Source organism: Strigops habroptila, chromosome 13 (genome assembly GCF_004027225.2).
Source record: "Strigops habroptila isolate Jane chromosome 13, bStrHab1.2.pri, whole genome shotgun sequence".
Classification (NCBI taxonomy): Eukaryota; Metazoa; Chordata; class Aves; order Psittaciformes; family Psittacidae; genus Strigops; species Strigops habroptila.
The window spans coordinates 4,096,737-4,110,030 of NC_044289.2; the positions used below are offsets into that span (position 1 = coordinate 4,096,737).

General features: G+C 48.8%; 1 protein-coding gene across 1 annotated transcript in view; it reads left to right on the forward strand.

Moving 5' to 3' along the window:
- Nucleotides 1–5,675, forward strand: part of RALY (RALY heterogeneous nuclear ribonucleoprotein) — a 129,320-nt gene extending 123,645 nt beyond the window's left edge. The window contains exons 9-10 of the mRNA XM_030503367.1: nt 3,554–3,602; nt 3,846–5,675. Coding sequence (XP_030359227.1) covers nt 3,554–3,598 — 45 coding nt within the window. The 3' untranslated portion in view covers nt 3,599–3,602; nt 3,846–5,675. The remainder of the gene's footprint in view (nt 1–3,553; nt 3,603–3,845) is intronic.
- The last annotated feature ends 7,619 nt before the right edge of the window (nt 5,676–13,294 follow it).

The window sequence follows — 13,294 nt, forward strand, 5'->3', positions numbered from 1 at the left end:
GTGGCCTAAAATCTCCTCTAACTCAAAACACTTCCCAGCTTGTTTGTAGTCTTCTGCTCTGCCTCACCTTAGTCATGATGGGATCTAAATGTGGTCTTTCAGCTGTTCTGGTTTCTGGTGCCTCATAGTTGAAGTCCATGACCCCTAAATCTGAGAAGAGCTGGTTAAGAGGAGACATCATAAGAGATGCTATAAAGAAGAAAGGCAAAAGCTGGCCTTCATCTCTGTGTCACTTAGGAAAAGGAAGGCCAGGTTTGAATTACATCAAGGAGAACAAATGGTAGCAATCTGGGGAAACTTGCAGATGCTAATGATGATAAAGCAGCACACAGCCTGTCAACAAAAAAATGTGGATTTTTCTGCAATTAGTGGGATAAGGAAACAGAGTGGACAGACATCTGCTGGCAATGATTTAAGAAGAGTGGTCTTCATTAAGAGTAGATGAACAAAATGACTATTTCAGCTCCCTTTCAACTCTATTTTCTGTAACTCTCTGGCCTTAAAGTGGTGTTGAGATCAGAAATATTTTACTGCCAGCATCAGACAGGCTCATTGTGCTCAGCATGGGGCAGGTTAATGTGTGCAGTTCGTTTGCAGGGATGTTCTCTTAAACACTGCAAGGTGACTCACAAAAGCCATCCTTTATATTCTGCTCCTGACCTTACAACACTGGACAGATCTAAAGTCTTTCCAGTTCCAGGGGAGTGACTCTTTTATCCCGCGTCTCTTTGGCTTACACACAGCAGTGTAGCCTTCACCACCTCCTGTTCATGGACATGGTGCTCACATCACTCCATAAAAACATTATCTACCTTTGTCTCTGAAGGGCAATAGCATCATAGGAGAAGAGCCAGAGGTCAGACAGATCTGATCTAGTAGTCAGTTTATTGAGATATAATCAGTAAATTTAGGTATGTAAAATACTTAAGTATAGTTGGGTTGGCAGTCAATACTCTACCACACTTATAGTATGGGATATGAAGATTATTGTGTAAACATATTGTATGTGTCTTAAATGTTGCATGCATGCAAAAACTGACACTTACCAACCCATCGATGCCAGGTGTCAGGTAAGGGATCTCTCAGACGTGAGGGGTAACCTTGAGAGGTGTCCCTACCAAAGGGGAGATCTCTGCCTGCTGCTGATGAGGGGGAGCTTAACACGCCCTCATGGCTGCAGATATTTATAGTGTAAAGTGGTTGATTCGTAGTCATATAGTCTACTGTCTTCATGTAGCTCTGGACATTTATCAGGCCAGGCTCCAGCCAAACCATTTCTGGGGGCTTGGTGCTGGGTTCTCACACAATAGGATTAAACTTCTTTAGGCTTATTTGCTGAGCATCTGCCTGGACCCAAGTCCAGCTAGTTCAAACAGGAGGAGTGCATCTATCTCAGGTGAGAAAGACATAGCTTGTGCAAGGCAGGAACCAGACCTGCCAACACTTGGGCAGTGCCCAGCACAGAGACTTCCCTGTCTTGAACCTCTTCTCCATGGTGACAGGTGGGGAATATCCAATTGGACTTGGGTCTAAGGTTCCACCTATACCCTGTAGGCAACTGGAGGATGTCTCCTGGGGACCAGCAGGCCTGAGCGTCCCTGTTTGCAGGGGAGTTCACTTCAGCTCATGTGAAAATACTATGGCTAAGCAGGGTGGTGTTTCACAGTGCTGTTAGCCCCAGCTGGGTGAGGGGAAGCATTTTAGACCTGGTCTCCTTTGCCTCCAGAGCAGTGCCCCATGGCTTTTGCCACGCAGATTCCTGAAGAACCCAAAATCTGCTCTCTTACGTTCAGGGATTTGATTCTGTTCTTTATCTTGGTCACTTCTCTCACAATACTCAACTTCACAGTCTCATGGTCACTCCCTCTTCACACCTTTGACCAGTTCCTCCTTGGCCATGAGCAGCAGTCCAGAAGAACGTCACCCCTATAGAGCTGGTCAGTCAGTTGTGTCTAGAAGTCATTCCTGACACTTTCCAGAAATCTCCTGGGTTGCTGCACCCAGCCCTGCTGCCTCCTACCCCATGCCAGGGTGGTTGAAGTCCCTCAGGAGTCCAGGGGCCTGCAATCAGCCTCCAGCCTTCCCGAGGAGACTTTGTATCAGATGGTCTGTAGCAGATACCTGCCATGATGTCAGCTGTGCTGGTCTGGCCCCTCATCTTCACCCACTTTTCCAAGGCAAATCCCTGTGATGTGGGCTATTCCTTTTCCCGGAGCACATGCTGCCTCACCTGGCTTTCCAGAAGAGCCTGTTCCCAGGGTGCTGCCTGCTCCGTCATTGCAGAGAAGGAGCCTTTATTCTGTTGCCAGCAGTCATAAGCCTCCAGACTTCCCTCTCTTGGGAGGCTCCATCCACAGCTCCTTTGAGCATGGTATCCAGCTTTCCCTCCTTCATGCATTGCAGTCCTGAGGCTTTTCCCCTGCAGAGTCTCTGAAAAGACCTTCTTGGTCTCCCAGACTGTAAAACTCTATTTATCATCTCCCCCAGTGCCCTGTAAACCAGGCTGCTGCTACCAGGGTTGGAACTGGGCTCCCTTGCCTTCCCTTTCGGATTACCCATCATCCCCTGCAGGCATCTGGATTCATTTCCATCTCTAAAATATTCACCACAAAATTTGGCCTGTGCAGGAGATAAAATCCTGCTGCTGAGCATCTAATAATTCTAATGATGCTGCATTGCAGGATGGCTCCAGGAGGGGGACTTTCACATGCTGTGCTTTCAAAACCACTGTTGCATGGGGAGTGGTTCAACACAGCAGCAGTGTTATTGTGGCCTTTGGAGTGATGAAGATTATGAATGTTACCATTCTATATGATGATTTCTGCTGCAGACTGGGACCAGCTTCTGTGTTCAGCAGCAGTCATTACATCGTGCATGATTTGCCATTGCAGACTGGCTACCCCTTAGCATCACTGGGCAGTTCCAGTGGTGTGGGAATGCCTGTTGCCTGGTGTGGGCCATTCCTAGGTCCCAAGTTAACTTCTCACAGTGCTACAACAAGGTGTGAGCTGTGCAAGCACACGCAGTAACCTTTATGAAAGTGCTGAGCATGGACTGGATGCCTTCATTAGACATCCAGTCTAACCATGGCAGTGTGTGACTCAGGCTCAGGACTTCTCCTGGGACATGCCCACTGGAGGTGCAGACTCTGGTGTAGCCCAGATCAGACACCTGACTTTACACAAGGGAAGGTGGGCTTAATTTCATCCCAGTCCCTTTGAGGTTCAGGAGAAGCCAGACTGCAAACTCCAAGAGGGAATCACACATCCCAGGGCTGTCTGGCAGATCCCTTCCAGAGTAAGGAGCCAGAGGAAGTTTTTGGGTTTGCCTGAGGCTGTGTCTGCCAGAAGCCACAGCCATGGCACCCAGTGTCCACATCAGGTGTGTTTTGTAGCTCCTCCACTGCTCCGAGCAGCGGGTCACTGCTCACAGGGTGCAAGCTCTCCCACACCATGGTACCAGCTGGCCACCACATGTGAGGTGTCACAGTGTCCCAGGCAGGGCAAGAGGAACATGTGGTGATTTACTGTTTCTGGTTCCCTTTTTCCTCCAGGAGAACAGCCATTACACAGATGTGGAGGATGCCAGACTACAGTAACCAGGTACAGCTCACACACTGCTCTTTAGAGGCTGATTCTGAGCAAAAGCTTTCATTCCATGCATGTTGGGGTGGGCTGGTTGCTCCTTCAGAAGATGCTCTTTCCCACTGATCCTCTGTTTTCCTAGCACTGAGCCTGGCTGCTCAGCTGGGTCACAGATCATCCCCTCACTCCCCTTCCTAAATTACAAATCTTTGAGATGCAAGGAAAACGATGTACCTTCCCCCTGCCCTTCTCTCCTTGCAGCCCATTCAGAACAGCAGTGAGCAACAGTGTGAGGAAAGCACGAGGCTAAACCCTGTCCTGGCACGTTGAGCAAGACAAGCTGAATTGAAGTGCTGCTGTCATCTCTACCTGGCATTCAGAAGGAGAAACATGGCCCAACATCTTCCATCCATCTGTAAAGCAAAGACAAAGAAAACCCATCATCCCAGTGAATCCCCACTACCCTGTGCAATGGATTCGGAGCTCTGCAGACAGCAGAGGCAGGGTCCAAACCCTGCACAATCCAGAACCATCACTGACCAGATAATGGGAGAGCAGTTGCGTCACCAAATGAGTCGGAAATGTTATAGAGCTTTTTGTAGGAGAGGAGGGAGAACTAAGCCTAACCCAATAAAGACGTTTTTTCCCATGCTAGGTGAGAGCAAGAGCATTTACTAACTGGGGGAGAAGTACTGTGTCAGTTTGGACAATTTGAGTTCTCACACTAAAAGTCATGCTGAGGAAGAGGGTGTGGGGTGAGCTGTCCTCCCAGAGCAGTCACGTCCAGTCGTGTCTTTTGCCCCATAAGCTGCTGTGGGTACAGGGTCACTTCCAGGAGTCCGTGCTGGTGCATGTGCTATGTCTGTGCATCTGCTTGAAGAGAGGGGAAGGGGAAAGGAAGCTGCCTGCAGGAAACAAGTGATCCCAAGCAGGAGACACAAAGCATACATCAGCTTCAGTGGTTTGTCTCCTCATTTTCCGCTGGGAAACCACGATGTAAAGGCTGACAAGCTGCTGCAGAGTGAGGGGGTTCAAGCACTGTGTGGATGAGAGCCTTTTCTTGAACCAGCTGCAAGGGATATAATCCAAGGATTCTCCAGTACCAGAGACATCAGCCCCTTCCCCAGGGTGCCCCAACCTCTCTGTGTCTTCACACTGACCTGGCACACTGAGAGAGCATGCGACAGCTCCTGCTCCTGACTGTGAAAGCATCCAGTCTCCATCACCAGTCCATCACTAGTCACCATCACCGGTCTCCGTCACTGGTCTGATGGGTCTACACAGTGTGACAACTGGCCTGAGCATAATGCGACTGGTAACGGTGAATATCCCGAGCATGATGCATGTGAGCGTGCAAGCACCTCCCCTGCCTACCCAAATTCAAGCTGGTTTTGATCCATGCCATATCGTGCAAGTAGAGGGCTGCAGCAGCCAGCATGCAGCTTGTCGTGGGAACCCCCTTACACCAAGTGTCTTAGCCTTTCTCTTCTTGTTTGTTCCTCCTTCATGGGCTTATCCAGTTTTTCTGAGTTCCAGGGTAGATGGGACTGAAACTCACACAGCACTTTATTCAATCAGATGTGTCCTGCCCATCTTCCCTCTTCCCCTTCAAAACATACATACACGTCAGTGCTTTGAATCCAGACCAATGTCCACACCTCCTCCATGGTCAAACCCTCCCACAAAACACGTGGCCCCCCAAGTCTCATAGAGTGCTCCGGTGCTCAGAGCCAAACCTCATCTACAGCATCCCTCTTCAAAGGGTGAAGGGGAAGACAGGTCCTGGGGGCAAAGCTTCCCTCCCCTGAGGGCCATTGTGGAGCAAGCATGGCTCTTGAAGCACAATGTGTTATTTGCATTTCTTAGTTTCAAAGAATTCATGAGGGATTTAAGGGATAGCCGTGCTTTCCCCTACCTTTTTCCGGTTCCTGTACAATTTATCCACTGTGTTGTACTGAGCCGTTGTAGAGCTGTTTTCTAGGCTTTGAGAGATGAGCTGCAGTTTTTGCTAGGAACTGACTGTGATGCTGATGTTTGGGAGAAAGGTGACCTTGTACATACAATCCTGTATAATAAAAGAAAGAAATCTAATTTGCTTTGGCTCTCCTCTCTGTATCATGCGTACACACATACACACGTGTACACACACATACTTTTTTCCTCTATTTCAGACTAGTCTTTTTTCCCTTTCTAAGCTTCAGCTCTGCCCACAGGATTTACTTTTCCCTTACACAAGGTATATCCCACTGGGCTGAGCCAAACATCTGCATTCACAGGGGCTCTGAGGCTCTTCATCTGGAGCCCTGGGAACTTATTTGATGCAGGAGAGCAGGGTACAAATCCAGGCCTTTAATCTGGACTTTGCACTGGCTCAGCTCATAACAGACTGGAAAAATGAGGTTGCTATTCCAGTTTGCAGAAGCCAACAATGCTAATAAACTCTCCTTAAGCACAATGTCTTCTGGCTGTCTTCTGGCTGTCTCCCCAGTCCCTTCCTCAGCAGAATAAAGCTCTCACAGTGTTAACAGCTCTGCACACGTTCACTAAACATCCAAACCGTGGCACGTTTGGAAACTGAACCGTGTTGGGAGGGCACCAAGGACCACATGGGGAGAAGCCAGATGCTACCATTTAATCTTCCAGTCCTAGAAGGATGTCTACGGAGCCTGGCCTGAGCCATGGAGGGCAGCATTGGAGGGCAAAGCTGCCTATTGCATCTATTCAAGTTCATGGTGAGGCTGAGGATGCTTGAACATCCATCCGTCTGTCTGTCCGTCACCAATTCACTTCAAGATGAGGAAAGCAGCAGCATCAGACTAATGGCTGGTTGTTTTAGTGGCTGGGAAGGAGGAAAGGGGGGGAGGGGGGAAGGATAAAAGCAAATCAAAACGTTTGGCTATCAAGAAGATCGAATCAGCCCAACCTTAGGTCCATCGAGCCAGGTACCTGCCCTCTGAGGGCAGCCTCAGTGCCTCGGAGGAGGGCACAGCACTTCCCTGCTTATCTCTACCCCACTACCTTCCCCACCACCCAGACACAGCCCGGCGCTGGGCTGGGGACAGGTATCTGCAGCACCCTGAAGCTCATCAGCTTTAGGCCATTAGAGCATGGTGGAGGCATCCTAACAAACATTGGTTTGATTTTGTTGATTATCTGGGGGGAGAGTGAGGGACTTTGGGAGCTCTTATGCAGGCCCCTGTATGGCAGTTACCTGCCATTGGCTGTAGACAGGGCCTCAACAAAAAGAGTTATGGGGTTTTCATGCTCATTGTGTTCTGTGTGTGACCATCTTGGCATGAAGAGGTGAGGGCACAGCAGTGGGGTGGGAAGGGAAACAGATAGAACCTCTGTCACCCCTGAAGGCCATAAAGCAGCTGCAAAGCTTCCTGCTGGCTTCTCTTGGTCCATCAGGAGAAGAGGAGCAGGAGAGGAGGTGCCACCCCATCCCTCTGAGCACTGCTTGCCCAGGGATGGAGAGGGAGGGCAGGGAATGGCAGATGCCCAATGCAGGGGCATGAGGCCCAGGAGCAGGGCCTTGGAAAAGGAGGGAAGGAAGAGCACGTGGGCCAGAGCAGCTGGGGCTGTAGAGGTTTAAGGACTCCACAGTAGTTAGTTATAGTGAGCAGGGTACGGACAAAGCCATCGTGCTATTAGGATCACAGTCTGCTCCCATTCCCTGTCTCCTCCATCCCATCTTCCCAAGTGTGAGCATATGTGTGAAATACAGCATGGGGTGCTGCACACTCAGAGCACAACACAGCACTTCAGCCACAGCCCATCCATCCTCATCCTCAACCCCAGCCTAAACCACACTCTGCTGTCAACAAGCACGAGACCCACTGTGAATATCATACTCTTCTGGAAAACATTCAATGTGTAACAGGCAAAGTGTGGTGCGCTGGGCATTACAATCCAAATTAGAAAGGTAAATCTGATATACACAATCACCTTTTTTAAGAGCAGAGCTCTCAAACAACAGTGTTTCAAGACAGCAGGAATACTAACTCAGAACTAGTGGCTCTGCACACACAGTCGAGATACCTTTCTAATTGCATTTCAGTTTTTCCTCTACGGCATTTGCATACCTGCCTAATCCGCACCTTTTGCTATTTCTATGCATTGCATTTAATCTTATTTTGTCATTAACTATGTATTTCCTTTCTGTATTCAAGGACCCTTCAACCTTCACAGTAAAACTCCTTTCTGCTGCACAGGGACGACCAGAGCTCCATCGCTGGTAAAACAGCAGAGCAGGACCGCTGTGGTGGCAGCAGGAGCTGTGAGGTGCCAGTGGGGGATGTTGGGCTGCAGAGGGGAGGCTAGCGCAGGCAGGAGGGGCTCAGAACCACAAAGGTTCTCCCCATGTTTGCTTGGGGGTTCCTTCTGCTGGTTGATGCTGGGCCATTCAGGGAGAGGAAGACAGGTTGGGCAGCACAGCTGGGACATCCACTCCTCATCTTCACCCTGAGCTCCAGCTTGATCCTCTACTTGCTGCTTGGCAGATCTGCTTCATACCCACACATGCCAGAGCATCCTGTCTCCTGATTTTGGGCAGCTCAGAAGACACCTCTCTGTCCACAGCATCACCATGCGGCACAGACATGGCTCCAGCCCCAGCACACTCATAGAATCCCAGACTGGTTTGGGTTAGAAGGGACCTTAAAGCTCATCCAGTTCCAGCCCCCTGCCACTGGCAGGGACACCTTCCACTAGAGCAGGTTGCTCCAAGCCCTGTCCAGCCTGGCCTTGAACACTGCCAGGGATGGGGCATAAATGAGCACTCATTGTTCTTCAAGCCTGAACATGTTCTTGGTTGGGGGCAGGATTTAATGGCCATCTCCCTCATCCAGAACAAAGTGTAGAGGGAAACAATATGTTTCAGTACACAGCTTAAATGAATTTGAGAAAGTGGAATAGGCCTGGAAATAAAAACAAATTGTCATGTACAAAAAATTGGAGACTAAACGCCCAGCCCCAGGCAACCTCTCAGTGTCAGGGAGACCTCAATGAACACCACAGCCTCAAACGTAAATAACGTCAAGAGAACCAAAGAGATCTTTGCACAGCTCCTGCAGATGGAAGAAATTCAATCCTCTCTGCTGGCTGGGACTTGTAGGAGAGCAACTCGTTGTTTGAGTGTGTCAGACAGTGTGGAGACAATGCAGCAAAGAAAAATTCTTTAAGCTTTGTTTCAGATGAGCTCACATTTCTCAGAACTGATTTTTTCATGTTCGTGGTGAAAAACAGGCAGTTCTGGTGCTGAACAAGAACATAGCACAAGGCCTGCAGCAGGCTCTGAGGACCATGAGCAGTACAGAAAGACATTTCAGTTCACAAAACTAAAGATAACTAAAAACTTAGTTTTCACTTGCCTTGTTTTCAAGATGAATCAATCACATCAAGCTTTCCTCCCTGTAACAACAGCAATAAAACTCCCTTTTCCTTTTTTAATGAAAACGAATATTAGCAGAAAAGCAACCTAAGATCACATTAGAAAAACCAAGATCCACCTGTGTCATGTAACACTGGTGACAATTAGGGCACAAGCATATTTTGCCATCAGTCACACAGTCCCACTCCACCCCAAGTGAAGTGTTCCCACATGGAAGAAACAAATGCACAAATCCTATGGGATAATTACCCAAAGCAACACTGGGGAAAGAAGCAAAGGTTTTAAAACGAAGTTGCTTTGGTACAGAATGTAGAATTAAGGAAGCTGCTTCTCTGTTAGAAAACCCAAAGTCTCTGTGAGCCCAGAGACCCATTATGGAAGATGCAATGGGCTGAAGACAGGGCCATTTCCCTGTGGCATTACCCATTTCTGCTGGGTATTCAGCAGGAAAATGATTAGTAACACAGATGTGAAGTTATGACTGTTTTATTCCAGAACTATGCTATTATTTGCAATATGCAAAGAAGGAAAAAGGATGAACAGCAGGCTTACACAGCGAGGAACGAGCCTGGTGTTATAGTCACAAGCAGAAAGGAAGTGAGAAAGCAGTTTTCTTTCCACGAGGAAAAGCCAATTCCTCGGATCCATCAGGCAGCAACGTGTTTCCATGTTTTTCTACTTCTACTTTGGTTTCTACTTCTACTTCTTCCATTTTCCTCCAGGGATACCAAACCGCCTGTTTCCCCATCATTTAGGAGAAACATGAAGCAGAAAGGGAAGAGTGATCTGGAAGAACAGCAGTTAACAGGAGAGCTCAGAAGCAGGATAAGTGAACCCAGTCTTACCATCCAGCGTTGGATGTACATCCAGACTGATGTCCTGTCTCTGGCAGGGGCCAGATGTAGGTTGCTCAGGGAAGAGCTTGCACTGGAGCAGCCAGGCACAAACCCACATAGTGGGAGAACAACCACTTGTCAAACAGAAAGCTACAGAAAATTATATTCTGCTACTCAGGCAACATGGGACTAACCTTTACTATGGCAAAACCAAACCGAAAATAGAAAAGCAAGCATTTCGGAAGCTGGTGTAGCTTTGCAGTTTGTTGTCCATACAGCTGGACTGGCAGTTCTTGTGCAGCTGCAGTTTGCTGTTAAACATCTGTCGTCTTCAATTCTTTCTCAAAGCTTGGCCTCTCATTTGCTTGGATACTCCTTTATTAGTTTGGTAATCTGGAATAAGCCTCTCGGAAACCAATGAGCAGAGAGGCAGAACAGATAGCTGGGGAAATGTCATTTAAATGATTAACAGGTAAGTTCTAATGAATCGTAGCCATCAGCATCACACTCTTGACTTTCAGAGCTTTCCTGATGTTTCTATTTCTGCACCTCTTCCACTAAATACAATCGTGTGCGGTTTTGCCTGACTACAGCAGAACATCCCATGCAATTCGTGACAAACCTTGTCCTGTTTTCAGCAGCAGCAGCAGTTTTGAATGTCTGCTTTTTCTTCTTGCTTACAGTCATAGGTGACCAAGTTTCCCTGACGAGCAGGCCCATGATTGACACAAACCAAGGATCATGGCAGGACACAATGCTTGGTGACCCAGAGTCACTAATGACACACAGTATGAACCAGAAATGCCCCACTCCCAATGTAAATTATAAATGTTTCTCCTTCTTCAGACCATTTCTGGTGATAGAAATACTGCTGCTTTGATTAAATCTTTGTTCCAGGCAAAGACTGTTCTATCTGTTCTGTTCTAATTGTTTCTGTTGTATCCCATGGGATAAAGCCCTGGAGGGAAGAGATGCCTAAGAAAGCTGGTTAATAATCAAGGATCATCCCCTCCGAGCTCAGAAACGATGCATCCCAGCAAAGAGGAATTCAGGCAAGAATAGAAGGAAGCCTGCATGGATGAACATGGAGCTCCTGGACAAACTCCAACGTGAGAAGGAAGCCTACAGAGTGTGGAAGCAAGAACAGCAGCCTGGGAGGAATTAAGAGAATTGTCTGAGCAGCCAGGGATCAGGTTGGGAAAGTTAAAGCCCTGACAGAATTAAATCTGGTCAGAGCCAGGCACCAAGAAAAGCTTCTACAAGTATGTTGGTGATAAAAGGAAGACAGGGAAAACATAGGTCCCCTCTGAAAGGGAACAGGAGTCCTGGTTACCTGGCACATGGAGACTGATGTCATCTTCTTTATGCAAGGCGTTTGACACTGTCCTGTGTGACATCCTTTACACTGGAGAGACATGGATTGGATGGATGGACCACTCAGTGGAAAAGGAATTGGCTGGATGGTTCCAAGTTGTGGTCAATGTCTTGATGTCAAGTGGAGACCAGTGATGAGTGGTGTCCCTCAGGTGTTGCACAGGTTTAGCATCTTTCTTGTCGACACGGACAGGGGCATCGAGCAATGTTTGATCCTCAGCAAGTTTACTGATGACACTGAGGCATGTGATGCAGTTGACACACTGGAGGGATGTGATCCAGAGGGACCTGGACAGGCTGGAGAGGTGGGACCATGAGAAAGAACCTCAGGCCAAGTGCAAAGTCCTGCACCTGGGTTGGGGCAATCCCAGGCACAGCAAAAGGCTGGGCAGAGACTGAATTGAGCAGCCCTGAGGAGAAGGACGTGGGGGTGTTGGATGAGGAGAAGCTCCCCATGACCCAGCTTCAGTGTGCACTTGAGCCCAGAACCTTCCTGTGTGCTGGGCTGCACCCCCAGAGCGTGAGCAGCAGGTCAGGGAGGGGATCCTGCCCCTCTGCTGTGCTCTGGGGAGACCCCCCCCTGCAGCCCTGATCCAGCTCTGGGGCAACAGCACAAGAGGGACGTGGAGCTGTTGGAGCAAGGCCAGAGGAGGCCCCGGAGCTGCTGCGAGGGCTGGAGCAGCTCTGCTCTGGAGCCAGGCTGAGAGAGCTGGGCTGGGGCAGCCTGGAGAAGAGAAGGCTCCTCAAGGGGAGACCTTAGAGCAGCTCCAGTGCCTGAAGGGGCTCCAGGAAACCTGGAGAGGGGCTTTGGACAAGGGCCTGTAGGGACAGGACAAGGGGAATGGCTTTAACCTGCCAGAGGGGAGACTGAGATGAGCTCTTAGGCAGCTCTTCCCTGTGAGGGTGCTGAGGCGCTGGCACAGGGTGCCCAGAGAGGCTGTGGCTGCCCCATCCCTGGCAGTGTTCAAGGCCAGGTTGGACACAGGGGCTTGGAGCAACCTGCTCTAGTGGAAGGTGTCCCTGCCCCTGGCAGGGGTTGGAGAAGAAGCACTGGAATGGGTTGCCCAGGGAGGTTGTGGATGCTCCATCCCTGGCGGTGTTCAAGGCCAGGTTGGACAGAGCCTTGAACCACGTGGTTTAGGGCAAGGTGTCCCTGCCCATGGCAGGGGGGTTGGAACTAGATGATCTTAAGGTCCTTTCCAACCCTTACGATTCTATGATTCTATGATTCTAAGATGGTCTTTAAGGTCCCTACCAACCCAAAACATTCTGTTCTATGGAATCAGTAAAGTTCAGGCTGACTGACAGCAAAACGACTTCCGTATAGTTCTCCTAGGATCTCCTGTGACAAGCCTCAGATTTTCTTTTGCATGTTCTGGGCTGGAAAACATGAACGGAACAGACCTATGATTCTATTTCTATGATTCTATGATGCGCCACAGCTTCAATTACTTAGACAAGGTGTACAAGCACTCTGGCCATGGCAGAAGCCATGGAGAGGAGCAACACAGTTGCATCACTATGCTCTTTGTTAGCTCCCAAGCTCCTCCCCAACCATTCAAACAGGGATTCCATTCTGTTCTGTGCTTCAGTACCTAAAAAAAACATAACCTGGCTCCCCCATCTCCGTCAGTACCACACAGCCAATCTTCAGCTCACAAACCACAGAGGAACACAGTTCTGTCTGCCTCCAAATACATGCCTGCACACAGGCCCAAGGCAGACAAAGCTACCACCTCACTCTGTTGAGGATTCCAGCCTTAGCTGCTTACTTCCATCCCACTTAAGCACAAAACTCTATTGCCTCTGAACACACAACTGCACTTCAAACTTACACCACCCTTACAAGCAGCAAGAAGTGTTTGTGTTCACACCACACTTGTGGCAGATTATATCCACTCTGAATGTGGGCTGGAAGGAGATTTAAAAGCATTAAAACTAAATCAACTCTGCTCCTTAAACACAGAACTTCTCATGCATCAGTGAGGTTATTCCACATCATTAAGTCTACAGTTCAAGATGCTGCACTCAAATACTAGTCATCCAAACCTTCAGGATTTCATGCAGACCCAAAAACTATCTATAAGAGACACCTACAAAGCTCTCTT